Genomic DNA, 20,654 nt, shown 5'->3' on the forward strand with positions numbered 1-20,654 from the left:
GAGAGAGAGAGAGAGAGAGAGAGAGAGAGAGAAGGGGGTAAATAGAAGGGAGGCAGAGAGAGAGAGGGGATGGGAGGGAGGGTGAAGAGATGGGTGGCAGAGAAAGAGAGAGAAGAAAGGAGGGTACAGATGGAAGAAAAGCAGGCCCTAGAGACTGCATGGGGAAACACAAAACAAGACAAAAATAAGCCACCGGCAAGTGTCAAAACCAAGAGGAACAGAAATTAACAGAAGAACAAAAATAGAAAATGTGGCTTCTGGCTTTACAGGTAGATGAGGAGCGAGAAGGGGAAAGGAGAGAAGAAACAGAGAGAAAGGATAAAGACAGAAAGAAAGAGAAACTTATATCTTTAAAAAAGTGGTTATGTGGACAAGGCCACGTTGTCTAAAGACACCCACAAGACTCTCTCCTTTGGTTGAGTAGCATACCAGTTTATCAATGAGACCGGTGCAAGGAAAAATAGCCACACAAAACGTAACTGAGATGATAATATACATTTACACAAGATGGCAGCATGGCTTTAAATATACTGTTTGACCAAAAGTCAGTGTACCTCCTTTCTAATTGGTGTTTCTAATTAGTGCCCTTTGCTCCAGTGAATGGAAATGTTGGCCACCTAAACCCTCTATTCTCAGTAAAACGGAGTTACAACTGTACTTGGGCCGCTTTTTCCCCGTCTACACCAAATCTCTTCGCCCTGACAATAAGCCCCCCCCCCCCTGCAAAACCCTGGCCCTTAACCCTTAACCATATCAATCACAGCTGGAATTAATTGGAACACCAAATGCGAGACATTTGAGGGCGAGGCCTAATTCCCCCATGCTCCCCCGTACAGAAAATGGTTTCGTTGAGATGACCGAGCAAGAACTTGACTGGCCTGCTGCACAGAGCCCTGACCTTAACCCTATCAAACGCCTTTGGAATGAAATGGAACACCAAATGCGAGCCAGGCCTAATCGCCCAACATGAAATGTCCGACCTCACTAATGCTCCTCTGGCTGAAAGGAAGCAAATTGCAGCTGCAATGTTCCAACTAGTGAAAAGCCCTCCCAGAATGCTGGAGAATGTTAGAGTAGCAAAGGGGGGACTAACTCCATATCAATGCCTGTGATTTGCTTAAACACATAGAACATAATACTGTATGTGTGTATAAAGGAGAAAAAAATAATCTTACTACTCCTCCTACAGATTTTGTCCTCAAACAAATCGGTATACATTTCTCATGTTCCATTCTGATTGGCTATGATTGGCTTCCAACGATTGCTGGGAAACTTTGCACGCACATTCCAACTAAGCCAAGGAAGATCCTCAATCCCAAATGTTTCTAATCCCCTCGTGGTGGGGCTACAACAGCCCACTTCACGTTTGGGCATATAACTCTTGAACCGTTGGTCGTACAATCGACATCTATTTTTCCTTGGATTCCTTGGATCATGACGCAATGTATAGGCCCTGCTCGTGCCAGATAAAATGTTCTGCCATAGTGCATCACCTTGCTACACCAGAGATATAGTTATAGCAACACGCCTTGAAACGAAGCAAGAGCACTAATTCTCACCAACTTCCGTGTTAAGAAAGAAATCGATTGGAAAAGGTGCAGTTGATTTGGGAACACTACTGCTCGAGTCCTTACTAATACCAGTGATCATATCACTCCAGTTCTTAGATTTTTACACTGGCTCCTTCTCTGTCAAATAATTTATTTCAAAATACTACCGTTGGTTTATAAAGCACTGAATAGTTTAGGGCCTAAATTCATTTCTCTTCTCGCTATACGTCATGAGCCATCCAGACGTCTCAGGTCGTATGGGAGAGGTCTGCTTTCTGAGCCCAGAGTCAGAACTAAATGAGGAGAAGCAGTGTTTAAGTTCAGCAGTAATAGGGGCAATTCGTTTTAGAAGCACAAATCTCCAGTAACTGCAGAACAAGCTTTGATTCCAGCCGTAGAGCACTACATCTATTCTGCGTTGGTTCCGGGAGTGGGTAGCAGGGTGGTATAGAATGAAGGGGAAATGGCAGCTCTGACGCGGGTCCAAATCGATAAAAAACAAACCACCGTGGCAATTAGTCGGACTGTAGCTCCCAAGAAAATCAAAGGGGCAGAGATGATTGCCGCTGCAGCATTCACCTCAAGCCTTGTTTCCTGCGTCCTCCAGTGTGTGTGTGTGTGTGCGTGCGTGCGTGCGTGCGTGCGTGCGTGCGTGCGTGCGTGCGTGCGTGCATACGTCCAAGGTTGCCAGATCTGCATATTATAATTTCCACGCAATATTTTATTTTAAATTAGCGGATCTACAAGGTCACAACGCGTCGCATCGCGACGCGTTGTGAGCTTGTAGATCTGCTATTTTAAAATATCTGATGTATATGTTAAAGTGCTCATGTGGCCCATAGTTGCTTCTTTTTGGCTGGTTTTCCTAGACCTGGTTGCTTGTTTCTCTCACAGAATCTGGCAACACTGCACACGTCACAGATACATAAACGCACCCTGGTGCTTCCGTCATGCACTTTCAATTCACATTCAACCTCCAGGAAAACGGGAGGGGATAAGGGAGGAGACAGGAGGAGAAGAGAGGAGAGCCTATGTGGTTATGCTCACTATGCTGTTACTGTATGTAGCAGCCATTTTCCCTTTCCACCCCCCCAGTATCAGAGGAAAGCCTGCATGGTGAATTGGTAATCATCTTGTCCTGAGTCTGACTGATGATAGTGGTTAGCTAGGAGTGCAGGGTGATGCGTTTTATATGAAAATGTCTGTCTCCTTTGGAACAAACACATATTTGAAGTATGTTTTTTTTATTATTTATTTTCATTTGATATTTTGACGGCTTTTGGGGGACCCCACTAGTATTGGTTTTAAGGCCAACAGTTTATTAAGTTTAAACCCATTTAAAGCATGCCAGTTCTACATTCAATTAGTCATTTTCTCTAAGCCAAAACGCACATTCATTAACAATACTTCCAACATAGATGTACAGGTAAAAAAATGCCCTGATGTCAAAAAGTAATGGCATGAAAGAAAAACTGAGAGAAAAAAACAACTACCGTAATTAGCCTAAAAGCTTTCATCAGGGGGAAAATAAAGAATTCAACAAAAATAAAGATGTTCAAGGGCAGCTGCTTCAGTCCTTGACGGCATTTTCACAAACAAAGACGCATTCAGTCCGTTTGAAAACAGCAAAAATCCACTCAAGTGTGAACACAGTGCAGTACCTGATGCAGCTGTAGTGCTTGAAGGTGCTGGCTGCTTTCTGACATTCCAGACAGAGCTGGATTGCACCTGGGTAGTCTTCCTCCTAAAGGGGCGGCATAGAGGTTGAAGTCAAGTAGGGTAGTCTGATGTACACTCTTACTAAAAAAGGGTTTTGTATGGACATCCTCAAAACAGAGGAAAGGAGAGCTTGAATGACAGCTATGATGACGAATGAGGCATGATGGATGTTTAAAAACGACAACAACAAAACACAAGATGGACATCTGGGTTGGTTTAATGCAGAGTAGACCTATCTGCCTTGACATACTCCCGCTACCTTTTCCAAAACTTTGAGCGTTGAGGGCTGATCTCAAGTACAAAACTGGGAATCGTCAAATCTGTGGCACTTAATTGCAATTTGTTGTCATTTTCTATCTTTGTTTGTAATAAATCTATGTTCAGTTTCAAATTCAGTTGTCTTTTGGCCTTTATACCACTAGACTAAGGGTTGTGACAAATATGAACCATACATTCAAACAGTTTTTCATATTTATGTCAGTATTGCCAGGATACATAATATCATAATATTCTCAATTATCAGGCCAACTTTCTAATCCTGCTTTGTGAAATTCCATTTTGACCATTTCACTTCTACAAACTGTTATCAACACCCCAAGCAGGCCCATCATATGTCCTTTAACTCATGTCGTGTATGCCTACATCACAAAAGCATATCGGTCCCATAACACTACAAGCAATGTTATAAATATGCTATACAGGTGTTTCAAAAATAGGAAAGAAATCTGTGTGTATATTTTTGACAGTCTCGAGAAGATTAAGGCATTGCCACAATGCCAAAATTGCAGCATTGAGGCTTTGTGGCTTTTGTAAAAACACAGGTGTGTGTGTGTGTGTGTGTGTGTGTGTGTGTGTGTGTGTGTGTGTGTGTGTGTGTGTGTGTGTGTGTGTGTGTGTGTGTGTGTGTGTGTGTGTGTGTGTGTGTGTGTGTGTGTGTCTCTCTACAATACCTCAAGCATTTCGCTGAGTCTTACATCTGTCCTTTGCTGGAAGGAAAGGAGTAAAGAAGTATTAAATATAAAACTTACAAGAGTGTCCCACCAATACGTATCATTTCACAGCCTGTGTGAGTGTGTGTGTGTGTGTGTGTGTGTGTGTGTGTATCTGTATGTGTGTGTGTGTGTGTGTGTGTTATGCAGAGGTGTGAGATGGTCAAGAGTCAAGTCAAGATGGTCAGGTGTGAGTGATCATTTGACAAATTATTAGACAAATTAAACTGCACAGTACAAGGGTCTTGATGGTCCTCAGAGACTTGAGCAGGCCTGTCAGCAGCTGTCGTCTCCTCTGGTTTGCTAGTAACCCCAAGCTGGCCTCTGTGAACCCCTCCTTGGACACACTCAGCTGCCTACACACAGGATGTCACAAACACAGCAAAAAGCCATCTCAAAACAGGATATGGCAATGTATGGATAATGTAGACCGTATTCACACAGCACACAGGAATTGCAGAACATTTCAAAGTGGCTTGAGTTGTCACAATTAACCTTAAATGTCAAGAAAACAGTCTCAATGTGCATCTCAATACGTAACAGGCCTGTTACAGATGCCTTTGAGGTACAAATCCAAAATGAAATTATTGCTGAAACGAGTGAAATAAAATATTTGGGAATTATTTTGGATAAACACTTAAAATTCGACAGACAGGTAAAGCATATATGCAAGAAGGTTAAACCGAACTTAAACTCTTTTCGTCATATTAGAAGGGACTTATCATGTAAAACTGCACAGCTGTACATGCATGCTATGATTTTCTCACACTTGTCATACTGCATTACATCATGGTCACAATCTTCTCAAACTGTCTTAAAACCAATAACATCAATATACAAACAGGCTATAAAAGTCATGGATCAGAAACCGATGAGATGGCTGTGGTATTTTAAGAAAACACAAACTTTTTACTTCAAATTTACTATCAAATTGGTTTTTAAATGCTTACATAATCGTGTTTCACCTCTGTTTTCTGGACTGGTTGATAGGCGTCAGAGCTCTGGTAGAGCAACTACACGAGCATCAACACATGGTGACTGTACTGTGCCTATAAGCAAGAACACATTCGGGCAGTCTGCCTTCTCAGTAAAGGGGGTAAACCTTTGGAACTCTTTGCCTACGGTTCTAAAACTAGAGACGGATGGTAATGTGTTTAACAGAGGGCTCAAATTATGGTTGAAATCAAATCAACTGTGCTCACATGTATAGTTACTGATTGGTTATTTGAATGATTATGTCTTCTTTTGTTTAGTTAATGTATTGGGTCTGATATTGATTTTGATTATGTTAATTATTAGTACATGTGAGTGTGTGTATATATGTGTATGCATACATATGTATGGGTGTGTATATGTGTGTATATATATATTTATACAATTATTATTTTTTTGTACCTGATTGGGTTTTAGATTGGTGTTACTGTATTTTAGAAAAGCTTCCTGTGGACAGGTGTTGAAAATTAGCACTCGTGCTATATACACTGTAAGCAATGCATCTGGTTCCGTCCAATGTAATTTGTGATGTCCATATCAAATAAATTAACATAACTAAGAGCAAAATGGCCACTGTGTGAATTATAGTCAATTAAAATGCTCCAATATAGTCAATTAATAATTGTCGATACTATAGAAGGAATATAAATATATTAACACAATGAGTAAGCAGATGTGACAAGTATTATTATTTTTCCCCCAAATATTGACTGGTTCTTCAATTTAATGATTCCACACCAAACTGACTGGATCATTGAAAATTGTCTTGTACTCACGATTGATTTGCTGTACAGAGCAGTGGTTCTCATACTTTTTCGATGTCAAGGACCCCCAAATTGATATGTATTTGGCATTGAACCCCCATTTGAAAATATTTTGTGCCAGGGAGGCACTTAACACATCGGGTGCCAAAAACGGTCCGGACCGTTTTTGAGAATCCAAACGAGGAGTGCCGAAAACGGTCCGGACTGTTTTTGACCCAATTTTATTTTTATACGTCGGGCCCACGTGGGGCGCTCTAACGAAACTTTGGGATCATCCAAGGAGTTTCTGAGAAGGAGAGGCCGGATGTGGATCCATGTCAAAAATCCTTCCGGTCGGCCGTTCCAATGTTATCTCCTTGACTAAAAGCTTAATATCTCCATTTATTTTTAACGTGGTGGAAGCGAGCCGTTTTCGATCTGCGATCACTCTGCAATGGAGGATCGCGTTAGAAATATTATTGTTCCAGGCGTTAGTCGGAACCCTCCGCCGTCTCGCACGCACGCTTTGTTTACATCCACTTCCGCGTCGGGGCTTCTACAGCACGAAACGTATCAACGTAAGTGGATGGAAGAATAGCCGGCACTCAACGTATAATATTTGAATAAACCTCTGGCACCTAATCTGAGTTCCCAGAAGTTTTTCGCCTCGCATACAAACGGGAGCGGCGAGGAACTGGGCCAGAGCGCTGGTATTTGTGGGCGGGATGTAACTTACGCTCAGAATCTGAGCGGACACGCCTCTTACCGGTCTGAGAGCTGTGCAACTCGTCTAAAAAGTCCGACGAGAGGCAAACAGCAGTACACAACAATGGCGGCCGCAATTTCTCAAGGGGAAATTGCTTCCCGTCGCTCCTATTAACATGCAACACCCACTGCATGTGGATCCCGCCCCCTTTTCTTCATTGGCTGTTGATTTGAATCAGAACTCAGTGGCCGCGCCCCTGTTGTTCAGGCTTTGAGCCGAAGCCTCCCAGACTATCTGGCACCCAATGTGATAAGAGAAGATTATCCAAGATCTTTTAAATGTTTTTTTCAAAAAGAGTAGATCCACAAGCTCTGATTGTTGTGAGCTTTTAGAGCTAGTTTTCAAATGTTAAAACTGTTCCTAATTGTGCTGGGGAGTGGGACCCCTTGGAACCCCTTCAAGGACCGTCACCGGACCGTAGCCTGGCATTGCCAGACTAATCAAGTGGGATCACTCACACGTTCCTCATCGTGGTGAATGTGAGTGAATCCCAGGTGATCAGCCTGGCAAGGCTGCCAGGCTACCAGGACCCCATTTTGAGGGGCTTGCAAACCAAAATCATTGCACATTTAAATTCAAATGAGAGACTGTGAATGGGCTGTTTGATGGATGAATGAGAAATATGACTATTTTCTATGTTGGCAGGCAAAGTGGAATGACTTACCTCCTGGCATTCGTGCAGATGACCGCTGCAAGCTGTAAGTTGGTTTGCAACGCTGTCACTCTCTCCAGCTCCTGCAAACAAGGTGCTGGTTAGCCTTGAAAGTCAGTCTATATACAGCAAACAGTGAGCAGTGGTGGAAAGTAACTAAGTACATTTACTTAAGTACTGTACTTAAGTACAATGTTGATGTATTTGTACTTTACTTGAGTATTTCCAATTTCAAATACTTTTACTTCTACTCCACTACATCTCAGAGGCAAATATTGTACTTTTACTCCACTACAATTATTCGAAAACTTTAGTTACTAGTTACTTTTGAGATATAAATTATGATATTATGAAACATACATTAACCACTTTAGCCCAATTTTATACCTAGGCTATTTGAAAATAGCCGATCTACAAGCTCACAACGCGTCGCGACGCGTTGTGAGCTTGTAGATCCGCTATTTTCAAATATTTCAGTACTTTTACTTTTGGTACTTTAAGTACATTTTGATGCCAATACTTCTGTACTTTTACTCAAGTAAATTTTGGACTTTTACTTGTAACAGAGTGTTTTTATATTGCAGTATTGGTACTCTTACTTAAGTAAAGAATTTGAGTACTTTTTCCACCACTGAACAAACAGTGAGATACAAACAGTGAGTTTCTATTTCGGATTCCTTGCAAATTCTGCTCAAATGGACTTTTGTGAGAGCATCATTGTGGTGGAAGTAACAACCTTTGCCGTTTCATGCTGAAGGCATATTTAATATGTTCTGCCATCCATGTGAGATATTGTATTGATGGCGTCTAATGAGGAAATCAGTGCTCACATTACAGCACTACCGAATGACTGCTGTGGACACAGGGCTGCAATTATCCATTCTTTTCCTAATGATCATTCTGTCAATTACTGTTTTCCATTAATCGGATAATCTTGAAGCACGAATCTACGCGAAACAATTCAAGATTGATTTAATAATCTACTAAATCGATTGGGCCCTATTTTGTACTAGTGAAAATAGATGATCTACAAGTTCACAACGCGGCACATGGACCTGCTATTTTCGCGATTTAAAAAAATAAAGGAATTGAATTAAATGTTTTTTTCCCCAAATCAATTATTTTATTAACATGTTTTTCATAATCGATTAATTCGATAAGGTCAATTAACCGTTGCATCACTCGTGGACACTTTGTAAAGAGAGATAACGACATAATACAGGTCCTGATCTATTGTAATGCACAAAATCCCAAGACATTTCACAATCCTCTCAGTGGAAAACATTTCTGTGAGATGCATCGAAGCACAAATATTTCTTTGTTGTTTTCAGTCTTTTATTTTGAGATGCCAGCTGCCCTGCCTTAGGTGAGGGATGTTTACTCCCTTGTGTGGCAGAAGAAAAGGTTGCGATGTTTGGCGGTAGCATCGTCGTAACACTGTCATATCTAAGACAACTGTTTAGCAACAGAATACGAGCCAGGGAAAATGCATTTCCTTTGGTGATGAATACACCCAACAAAGAGACATTTGAGCAGAAGGGGAGATCTTGATCAAAGATCCTATTCAAACCTAAACGTATCCTCATGATCTTGAGTGTTGTTGACACAGCACTTGAAGAGTCGTAAAAACGGCTAAAAGAGCTCGTTTCAAACCTAATCGTTCCTCATGATCTTGAGTGTTGGTACAGCACTTGACGAGTCGTAAAAATGGCCAAAAAAAAACAGCTTGTTTCAATAAACAAGGGGTTTTCCCTCAAGGGGCATTTATCATGCGGTTGTCATGCTCTTCTGCTTACCGGCTATTAAACTGAGGTACATTGATAAGACTGGCATGGGCTGACACCCGCCATCCCAAGCGTCTCTTTTACATTGGTTTTATTTGATCACAAGGGAAACACTCGGGGGTGTTTTTTGTTCTATTGCCCCATTGCAAAGTCTATAAGTGCTTGTTGTTGGTATCAACATCCCCGGGGGAAAAAAAAGACCTGCAGAGTCATCTGATGATCTATGAATCACAGAAGAAACAGACGAGTGGGTCATAAAATGAACTCAATGTTAATTCAATTAACTCACAGAAGACTTGGAGAGTTCAGTGTGATTGACAGACTGCTACAGAACGCAGGAACAATACATCCCAACATTTAGGCTAAGTGTCATGATTTGGGACACTTAGCAAGAATTAAGCAGCGTTCTCAGTAGAAATACTAGCTTTGCCACTGCTTTTCAGGCCAATACCCCAAAAGACCTTACACTGTGAAAACATCTGTGAGAAACTATCAAGGGAAGTCCATTCTTCAATAATAAAATACAACATATAGTGTCTGAAAAAGCATCAGTAGCACCTTAACGTTGTTGTATTCTCTTATTATTGGTCAAAACTCGGTTTCATGACGTTCAGTTTTACAACACATTAAAAGTATTTATCATGGTCCTTCAAACGTGTATTAAAAGTTTTAACAAAAAAATCCACTCCAGTTATCCATGGCAGGATTTTTTCTCTCCGATTTCTAAAGCCTTTTCAACTGCAATGAAAAAAGAAATCTTTGCCTGCGGGTGTCGCTGTTTGAGGGATTTTGACTGTCAATCATCACCTCTGCTCCCCTATCCGGAATGGATAGGGGAGGGGAGGGGTGGAGAGGAGAGGGGGCGGGATTAATCGACTGTGACATCAAAGTCCAGGGGCCAATCTTCACAGATTACTTTTCAGCCTAATTATTCAGAAAACCCCAGACCACAGAAAATCCACTGAATGTTCAAAGTTCATTTTTTTGGGGTCTAATTGAGGTCATAAAACCCCCCAAAAAACATTTTATTTTTTTTTAAAGTGAAAATGAATGTCATAGAACCTTTAAATTACACCATTTGCTGCTATTCCTTTTTGTCTGCCGAGCTGCTGAATGGTTGGAACAAGCGGCCATATCTCCGAACACACAAACTCCATGTCCACGTATGGATGTCACTACTAGTGCGTTAACTCATACCACTGCATATCAAGAAGTGAAAAACGATCCTGTTAAAGCAGTTCTGAGTCTATGGTAGCCTTTGACAGTATTCTGCACCAGGAAAGCCTTTACGGAAAGAAAATAGAACAGATATCCTCAGCTCAGCAATAACACACAGTGTGTTGTACCGGACGTAAAGTGGGGAGGAACCCCAGTCAATCATATCCCTATCTCGCAACAGTGTTTCCAGGCACAGGGAAAATGTTAGCTCTATTTCACATCCATCAGAATTTAATTTCCTTTACTACCCCAGATATAGCACTATGCACCTCAGTCTCAGTCTGCACTGGGTCTCATGTGTTGTTCAGGGCTGGGTGAGCAGTGAGCACTTTGGCCTAACCATCTAACGCAGTGGTTCTCAAACTTTTTCATGTCAAGGACGCGTGATTTGGGACCGCACTGGGGATTTGGGGAAACCATTTTTTCACGAAAACGTTTTCACGATTTTTCAAAAATAGCAGATCTACCCTTGTAGATCTGCTATTTTTGAATAGCCAAAGTGTAAAATAATGCTTTTTTAGCTCAAATGAAAAAGTGACACACAGATGCGTTGTTCCAGGTCTTAACGGGATAACACTGCTATCAACTACAGTTGACGATCAAGTCAAGTCAATTTGATTCATGTAGCACCAAATCACAACAAAAAGTAATGTCTTTACAATTACATATCATCGCTGTCGGGCAGAAACCTCTTCCATCTCCATAGCCTAACTTTGTGTGTTTTTTTTCCGTAAATGAATGCCCTGCTTGACCATTGCAACGGCGTCACACACAAGTATTAAAAGATCCACAAGCTCGTTTTGAGCTTGTAGATCTGCTACTTGTTTTTTTATTTGAATCCTGAAAAGTAACAGTTTTGGACATATGAGGTTTCCACCCGACAGAGACGATATATACTGTAAAGCACGAGTGCCGCGCTATGAGCTTGTAGATCTGCTATTTTTGAAAAATCTAGATTTTTATTTTATTTTTATAATCGCCTCTGGTCTTAAAGGGATATTTCACTTTCAAAAAAACTTTTGGTCATTTTATCATCTACTCAGGCCTTTGTGAGCCCCCCAGACAGTTTTTAAGTTGCTCGATTCAGTATTTATATATTTGATATTCATTTTATCCAGAACTTTTAATAATCTCTTGCATGTGCATGGGCTAAAAAGGAGTTAAATTGTACAGAATATGGAACATAAAACATGAATAGATAAATAGAAGAAACGAGAGATTTTTCATTCCCGCAATCGCCAAGTGCTCGCTCATCAGGGAAGTGTTGGGTCCCTTTAACTCTTTGACTGCGGACGACGCGATAACGCGTCAAGTGCTACTTTGTCCAGTTGGCCGTCGACGCGCTGGACGCGCGTTCATTGTTTAATCTCCGATTGCGCTATGCTGCTTAATATTCAATGTTATTCTCGAGTTCCACTTACTTCACGGACATCTGCATCCGGTTTCATGACCTGGATTCCGTTTCCGGTTTTTGATTTTTTTCCCCAGTCATTTTCGTCCAAAATAGGTAAATAAACGGGTTTTCACACGGTATAACGGACAAACGGACAGGTTCTCTTCTATAATCTATGGTCTGGGTGACGATCAGTCATCGCCGTCGTGTATCACATCGTAATTTTCGCCGATCAAAACAATCTGGGACGACGTCACATCCGTTTTCATGTTTTTCCCTGTCTAATCTATCAAGAAGGGTGAGAGAGACCCAACGACCTGATCTAGCTGTCATGTGCTGCTCTCTAGTGGCGGATTTGTGCTGGGTCTTTAAATTATGTGTCCTTAAATTATTTTCATGAGAACAATTCTAAATATAAAAATAAAAAAACACGAAAATTGCTGGCACTGGGGGAGTACTTTATGAAAATACTCTGGCAGTCAAAGAGTTAACAGAGGATTTCACAGGAAATGTTTTGTTTTCGTTTTTTGAAGATTTTCTTCCAAATACAGTAGATTGCCAATCTTAAGCATTTTTCTCAAACTACATGTTCATGCATGTCCTGTGGACCTGAGTGTCTTTCAGACTTATGGCTCATGAGAAGATTTATTTAAGGTTTAAAAAGAAAAAAAATCTAAATGTGAAGAAAAATAAGAATAGTAGTAATTGTAGCAGATTACAAGCGTCACAATGAAACTAGTCTCTAAAAAAACAGTCTGCAGCCATAGTCCCTGGAAACCCTCACTCCACAGCCGGGGGGGGGTCCATAATCACAATACATGGAAGCCTGTGAGACGAGAAAGCACAAAATACTCTGGGGAAGACAGCTCTGTCAGCTCAACGTCTGCTGCTGCAGATAATGCTACATGAAGGAGGAAGCCAGCCAGTCAGTAAATAGGACGGTTTTAGAGAAAGCGAAGGTTAAATGGTCATCCGTGTTTTTAGGACAAAACAACAAAAAGAAAAACACCTAGGAGGGCAAGATGCTGAGTTTTCTATCAAGACAAAATGTGCAAATAAGCATGTGCTAGTATGTGCACACGTACACAGAGAGTTGTATTTAGGACACTATTGTGAAAACAGTCCCCTGAGGACTTGACCATTTCCTGGACTTCTTTTATCCTGATGAAGACATCTGAGTAAATGTTAAGATACACAGGAGCACTTGCTGGCATGCACACACACACACACACACACACACACACAGGAAATAAAAAGCTAACAAATAATATTACACTGCGCATCCAACCTCTCATCCACCTCTCTACAGTTGGTATTGTAAGAGAGAGAGAGAGAGAGAGAGAAAAGTTTGGTCACATTTTGTTTCTCTATTCATATAATATCAATGCCATCCCACGACTTGTGTCGAGGGAAGAAAGAACTGGTTTCTTAACATTCATTCTGCAAAGAAAAAAAAAGCCCACGCACAAGGCCAACATGCGATTACACAAACTTTTTTTGTAGGTTGAACCTTCACCTCCCACACAGAAAAACCTAGCGTGCACAGGTGCAAACACACACACACACACACACACACACTAAGCAGCCCTCTCATTTTCTCATCTACCAAGTGGGAGTGCCCATACAACCTATATACGTATATATATGACCACAAACTGGTCCATTTATCACTCCTGTTCAACAGAGGTGAAAGCGGAGTGCAGACAAAGGCGTTAGCAAGACATTCAATGAATGGTAATGGCTGCCGGTGCAAAATAATTGAATCTCCGGACCGAGTCCATTCGTTCCCACTGCCACTGACTGGCCCAGGCAGTTAGCTCTATCTGAAGGCTGCTCGCTGCAAATTCATTACAACACTGACTCCCACAAGGTGCTCTGCTCTCTCTCTTTCTTTCCCGACACGTCCTGAATGTCAGCTAGAGCGGTTTGTCCACTCAATTCTAGGCTGTCTACATGTTAACAAGGATGATAAAGAAGGGGTAGGCCTTTTAAATCACAATACAGGTGCCGTTATTTATTTATTCATTTTCTCTGGCTGAAAATCATTATTAATATTGAGCTCACAAAAAAAGGTGGAAATCAGGTGTTCCTGCTGATTGATGTATGTGCCTTTTCCAAGTCCGTCTGTATTTTTTTGTGTTCTCAATGTAAAGCACTTTGGAGGTACACAAACCTAAGAATTGAGATTGAAGTACACAGCTATCATAAATTATCAGCCATTTAACTGTATCACACCTAGAATGGACAGAAAAGAACAATAGTTTCAGTGAGCATATCTTGGCCACCCTTGTGGAGGTCCAAGTGAAACATCAACCACAGTACAGTCAGCCCCCAGCTACATAGCAGTTATTCTACTATACTATAGCCCCTCCAATGAAAGGGGAAAATGAAGGTGATTTATCTGATGGTATCTTGAGATTTACAGACAATGCCAAAATATTTTTTTGTCTTCTTCGTACTCAATTTTGTCTGAATTATGTTGAAACTGGCTGAAGTATGTGGTATCCATCACTCTTTATTTCACATTGAATAGAACGGAATCTTTTCTTTTGATTTACAACATAAATGATTTAAGATAAAACAAATGAAAACGGCATGTTATTATTATATAATACTTAATATGTTAATATGCTGTAGCAGAGTCTTGGGAGACAATAACTTCACTCGAGCACTTTCTGTAACTCTGAATATGATTTCTTCACCTCTCCACTGGCAGTTTTCCAACTCAAACTACTCCAGTTCTTTCAGGTTTGATGGGTGCCGTCTCACCGGATTCGGATGCTATCAATGCATTGAATGGGACATTCGCTGTCTCCCAACTGCAAGTTTCAGCTCCTTCCATAGATGTTCAATGGGATTCCGATCAGGACTCATAGCATGCAAATTCAGAACTGTCTAGTGTTTTCTTCTCATCCATTTCTGGATGCGTTTTGATGTATGTTTTGGGTTAACAGCAAGAGTGGACAACTAAACATTTTTTCCCAAATGTAAAAAAAAATATGATGCATAATGATGCATGTTCAAATCATGTACAATCAAAATGACTTAAGATCATATCTTCTTTCTTTCTTTTTACCTTTTGGAAAAACAATCGCCTATTTAACATTGAGGTGCCCACAATGTTTAGGTGTCCACACGTCCTGTATCCGTTTTGGGTCATTATCCTGCTGGAAGACCCATGACCTGCAAATAACACACAGCTTTCTGTCACTGGGCTTCATGTTTCGTCGAAATTCCTCGATAGTCTTCCGATTTCACTGTGTCCTGCACAGATTCAAGGCAACCAGTGCCAAAGGCAGAATAGCAACCACAACACATCACTCTGAGCCTCCCCTATTCTTTCAAAAGCTTTATTTTCGAGTTGGTGTGATTTATCAAAAAGCATATGGCATGTCATTATAGGCACACAAATATATATATTTTTTTTTTTAAGAAATAGTGAATATAACAGATCTAAAAGCTCACAATGTGTCGCATCGTAATGGGGTGTGAGCTTGTAGTAGACTCGTTCTTTTTTCGCTGTTCATCATGCAACAAAGTTTATAGGGCTTAAGTGGTTAATCTGTTCAAAGTACATTCCCCAGAAGGACTGTGGCTTGTCAACATGCATTATGGCAAAGTCCAGTCTGGCTTTTTTTGTGTCTCTTTTAGAAGCAGGATCTTTTACCATGGAGCCCATTTTCATTCCGACAGCAAAGGATGGTGTGACTTGAAACTGTTCCTTTAAATCTGTTTTGGCATTTTCTTTGATTCTGTGGTGATGTAGTCATTACATGCACTCGCATACACAAACATCAGTGTCTTCCCCTTTCGCTTTTCCCTCCATCTCCAAAACACAGAGAGTTTAAGAGTTCACAAAAAGAAATCGACCAATGAACCTTGCTTCTCGACTTTTTCTTTCTCTCTGCGCACCAGGCAATTAATCCTGTGACATCTCGTCTTTGGCTTTTTAACATAACCCGCCTCTCTGGTCTAGTCCATTGTGACCCTTTGGGGAAGCGTTTAGGCTCGTATTCTCATTTGTTGACGCTATCATACAAGACAATATCTCATGGTCACGGTCGCCTCGGAAAACAAGGTAGTGTTGATCAAATCGATTCGGTTACTGCCTTGTCTATTTCTCGCTTCAAATGTTTTCAAAAACATTCTTGAGACCAATGTTTAGCTGTACAGGACATTGTGCATTTGTTTACATGGCTGCCGTGTTGGTTACGGCACAAAATCAAGCAGCACAGCAGGTGCTCTGAGTCTTTGATTAGACAGCGGTCTGTTATAAAGTTCATCGGTCATTATCGAGAAATAACACACCGCTGAATTCAGTGATTGGCCAATCAGAATCAAGCATTCAACCAAGCCGTGTAATAATCTTATATAATATAAACCTTCACCAATTTCAGGAAAACAGACCACATAGCCCTGACTTAAACCTCCGTTTTAGATTTACAACGTGGTGAGAATCTCACAACTCAAACGGACCTCTCCAGTTCTCAGGAATTATCACATTGCCTTTACACAGTGGTGGAAAGTAACTAAGTACATTTACATTTATTTACATTTATTTACTGTACTTAAGTACAATTTTGAGGTGTTTGTACTTTACTTGATTCAGTATTTTCAATTTCCAATACTTTTACTGCTACTCCACTACATCTCAGAGGCAATTATTGTACTTTTACTGCACTACAATAATTATTTGAAAACTTTTCAGATATAAATTATGATATAATGAAACATACATTAACCACTTCAGCCCTATTTTATACATAGGCTATTTGAAAATAGCCGATCCACAAGCTCACAAGCTTGTAGATCTGCTATTTTCAAATATTCAGTACTTTTACTTTTGGTACTTTACGTACATTTTGATGCCAATACTTTTGTACTTTACTCAAGTAAATTTTGAATTCTGGACTTTTACTTGTAACAGAGTATTTTTATATTGCAGTATTGGTACTTTTACTTAAGTAAAGAATTTGAGTACTTTTTCCACCACTGCCTTTACATTGACCATGCATGTCTGTAACCTCACAGTTATATTGACCATGCTTGACTGTCACCTTGCCTTTACATTGACCATGATTGACTGTCACCTTGCCTTGACCATGCTTGACTATTGCTTTACCTTTAAATTAACCATGATTGACTGTCACCTTGCCTTTACATTGACCATGCTTGACTATTACTTTTTTCTAATCTCCTCAGACCACACTCTGCCCTCCCAGTTTCTGTTTACATTTGTCATACCAAATGTACAGAACAGTCTGCTTACACTGTATAGGGTGCAAATAATTTTGGCCAAGATATTTTAGAATGTATTATATAGATAGATATACATGTAAGGATAATTCAATATATTTGAATTTGAAAAACTTTACAGGGCAAAGGGTGCATTTTAATAAAATGCAAGGGTACTAATATTCTCAGCCACACGTGCATCTCGCAAGAAAAAAGAATGCACTAGTCTATGTTAAATCAATGTTATTTTCAGAGTCAAGTCACGATAAACACATGAATGAATGTACTAGATCATTATTCTGGATTATTTAAATGATTACGCAATAACATTAGCCAAGTGTCTTAAGCTCCTTACAAACCAAGGGCGATTTTTTTCATGTGAATATTAAAAAAACCTTATAAAGTCAATGCAAGCTTCCACGGAGCGAAAAAGCGAAGCGAAAAAGCGTCTTTTAATTATTCGGAACGAGTCCGAATTCTGCGTACATTCGCATAATCGCCGGTGCGTAATGACCTTTACTCTAACCTCGCGTCACCAGTCTTTCCACCTCGGAGGAAAGCCTGGTATGCGTTATTAAAGACCCTTATGATCCGGTCTAGGCCACGCCTACTGAAAAAAGAAAAAAAGAAAATAATTCTCTTTCCGGATTCTGCCCATCCGGTTTTGCGGTGCCGCTTTGTTTTGGTTCCTCAATCCCTATTTAAATGGAATAGAATTTCCCCGTGGGATAATACAGACGCTAAATAGTCTCCGGATAGTGCACGCACATTTATATAAAAAAAAATAAGCTAAACTATGCCGCATCAAGGATTTTATTAGGACGGACCTATTTTGGGGTGACGTCTTTCCGGATCTGCCCATCCGGCCACCTGATGACGCGGATGACGCGCCTGGTGACGTAGAGTTACTTCCGCTCCCGACCGGATCATAGACACGAAAAGATATGCTGCCCAGGCTACCTTTAGTCTGACTGCATCTCTAACCTCTGTGTAACCTTCTATCGGAGCTAGTCTGATCAGACCCCTTGAGTGTGAATACGTTGCTCTAGAGTGCTGCTGAGGTCATAATGTCCTTGAGGGGAAGAGTAGAGTACAGAGTAAAGAGTTCACACACAGGTCAGAGCAGCAGAATGACGATGCCTATGTTTTCATGACTCGATGCGTAAACAGCATGTTCTCAAGGTATATGAGGGCTGTCAAAGTATACAGGGGCTCCTCATAGTGTGTGTGTGTGTGTGTGTGTGTGTGTGTGTGTGTGTGTGTGTGTGTGTGTGTGTGTGTGTGTGTGTGTGTGTGTGTGTGTGTGTGTGTGTGTGTGTGTGTGTGTGCAAAGCAAAGGCAGACCTGTATCCCGAGAGAAGACAGACTATGCACCCACTGCACATAAAATGAAGTGGAAACCGAGCTACACTTCCTAACCGTCTGTCCATTGTACCAAGACATCAGAGACACATACTTCCCACAGATTACAACCACACACGGAGATTTTGAAAACATGACCAATGACAAAAAACTCCCATATCTGCTGGGCGAAGTACAACAATGTGCAAACACAGCAGCAAGATTCGTGAGTTGCTGTGATAGGAGAAGGATATCAAACGGAACACAACCACCCTAATGACTAATCATTGTGTATATTCCGGCACTATACCTGCACCCAGTGATCTTGGTACATAGAAATTGATCTATTGAAGATGCTGACTTTCAAATGTACATATTTTTTGTTTTGATTGTATTGCTGTATTGTTGTATTGTGCTTTCTGCTTTGGCAATGTAAACGTATGTTTTCTCATGCCAATAAAGCCCTTTGAATTGAATTGAATTGAAATTGTGTGTGTGTGTGTGTGTGTGTGTGTGTGTGTGTGTGAGAGAGTGTGTGAAAAAGAGAGAGAACCAGCTCTGGCATCTACATTACCATTAAGTACATCTTCCCTAAAATTGAAGCCTGGCCCCAGCCAGTCTGTATGCGGATTACAAACTCCTAGCGCAGAAAATTGTCAAATTCTCTTCAAACATGCCTCTCTCTCTGTGTGTGTGTGTGTGTGTGTGTGTGTGTGTGTGTGTGTGTGTGTGTGTGTGTGTGTGTGTGTGTGTGTGTGTGTGTGTGTGTGTGTGTGTGTGTGTGTGTGTGTGTGTGTGTGTGTGTGTGTGTGTGAGAAAACATGAGGAATTTGTTAAAAGCATGCTGTGCGTTACACCGCATTTGGTTACCTATCAAATTCTGTTTATGTCCGTTGCATCACTGCAATAACGGCAGGTCACAGAATCCGACGTCTAACATGCAGTGTAACACCTTACCATCGCGCCCATGACAAAGTAGACTGGACTGTATTTTCTTGAAATACCAGCTTAAAGCTTTCCAGTTATATAATATGAGTCTCCGGGCCAGTAGTTAAGCAAATGCAATTGCACTCCTCACCTGGCCCGGGAGGCCTGTTTTTCACACTTTGAGTGAAGATGGGCTGAATAAATCACTTTTTCTGAGGTGAAAAGAAGTGAGCCATCTGCCAATGGCGCCACCGATTCTTCCCGTCTGTTCTTGATTACCAGGAATGCTTCCAGGGGAAGAAGTATGGCATTTTAGTTGAGGCACCTCCACTCCACTAAAAGCAGTGGGAATTTGCGAGCCAATCAAATCTGAGAGAAGGCAGGGTCAATGCAAATGCCCCCAAATACCCAAGGCAACGGGCCAGTAATAAGCATGGTGATGATTTCACCTCAGCGGTGTCAAAAGGAGGGGTCACAGAAATAACGGCCAATTTACAATGCATAGCCTGATGTTAGGCTGGCTCCATTATAGATGCAAATGCAATTTCACCGACTTTTGCATAAATTACTCCCAATGGCTGCCAATCACGTAAAATCTCTTGCTATGCTTAAAGCTATTGTTTTGTATTGATGACATTACACAGACAGAGAATAGACTGCACCATAAAGAGAGTTTTTTGTCAGATCAGACGGCACTGTAATGGCCCCAGAAATCCCCATGCCCTCTAATGGCTCTGGCCAAAGTGGATGAAGTAATATGGGTATGAAGTTTAAGATGAATGTTTGGAACCAAGCAAAGAGATAAAGAGGGGGATTGCTCCTATATTTTACACGTGGTTATGAAGTGATACAGGGAGCTTACCTTGACATAAGCTGGCTGTTTTTCCAGGATTAGGTCTGCGACCCTTTTGGAAACCTACAGAGGGAGAGAGTGAAAAAGGGAGGGGGAGAGAGAGAGACAGGGAATGAGTATTCAAATCACAGGGGGGGGGGGGGGGGGGGGAGACATACCCAAAATGTCACCTCACTACTCAAAGGAGGACTCTGATTATCTCTGTTATCTACTTTCTGTGTTACTTTGTTATTCTCACTCCTTAAAGAATAACTACGACTACACCACACCGCTGAGGTGACATTGTAAGCGGTTCTTCAAAAACGGTATTATTGTACACTGCTTATGAAGGTTATCCTGCTTGTTAGAGGAGAAGAAAGCAACTTAAGAGCAGAGGAGGTCAGCGATTGAGAAAGGTGAATTAAATCTAAACACAGAGACACTGAAGGCCGGGGCGTTACAGGCAGATCCCACTCCCATGGACTGCAAATAATATACATGCACTGTCTGCT

The 20,654-nt window shown here is 41.0% G+C and overlaps 1 protein-coding gene across 2 annotated transcripts in view; it reads right to left on the reverse strand.

Annotated features, from left to right (window-relative positions):
• The window catches only part of vps50 (VPS50 subunit of EARP/GARPII complex), a 192,843-nt gene that overhangs the window by 141,751 nt on the left and 30,438 nt on the right, over positions 1-20,654 (reverse strand). For both annotated transcript variants that reach the window (XM_080442184.1, XM_080442183.1), the window contains exons 5-9: positions 20,173-20,226; positions 7,425-7,495; positions 4,497-4,614; positions 4,220-4,255; positions 3,212-3,294 (exon numbers count right to left, since the gene is read on the reverse strand). In XM_080442184.1, coding sequence (XP_080298310.1) covers positions 3,212-3,294; positions 4,220-4,255; positions 4,497-4,614; positions 7,425-7,495; positions 20,173-20,226 — 362 coding nt within the window. The remainder of the gene's footprint in view (positions 1-3,211; positions 3,295-4,219; positions 4,256-4,496; positions 4,615-7,424; positions 7,496-20,172; positions 20,227-20,654) is intronic.

This window comes from Gymnoscopelus braueri, assembly GCF_963280865.1.
Source record: "Gymnoscopelus braueri genome assembly, chromosome: 11".
Classification (NCBI taxonomy): domain Eukaryota; kingdom Metazoa; phylum Chordata; class Actinopteri; order Myctophiformes; family Myctophidae; genus Gymnoscopelus; species Gymnoscopelus braueri.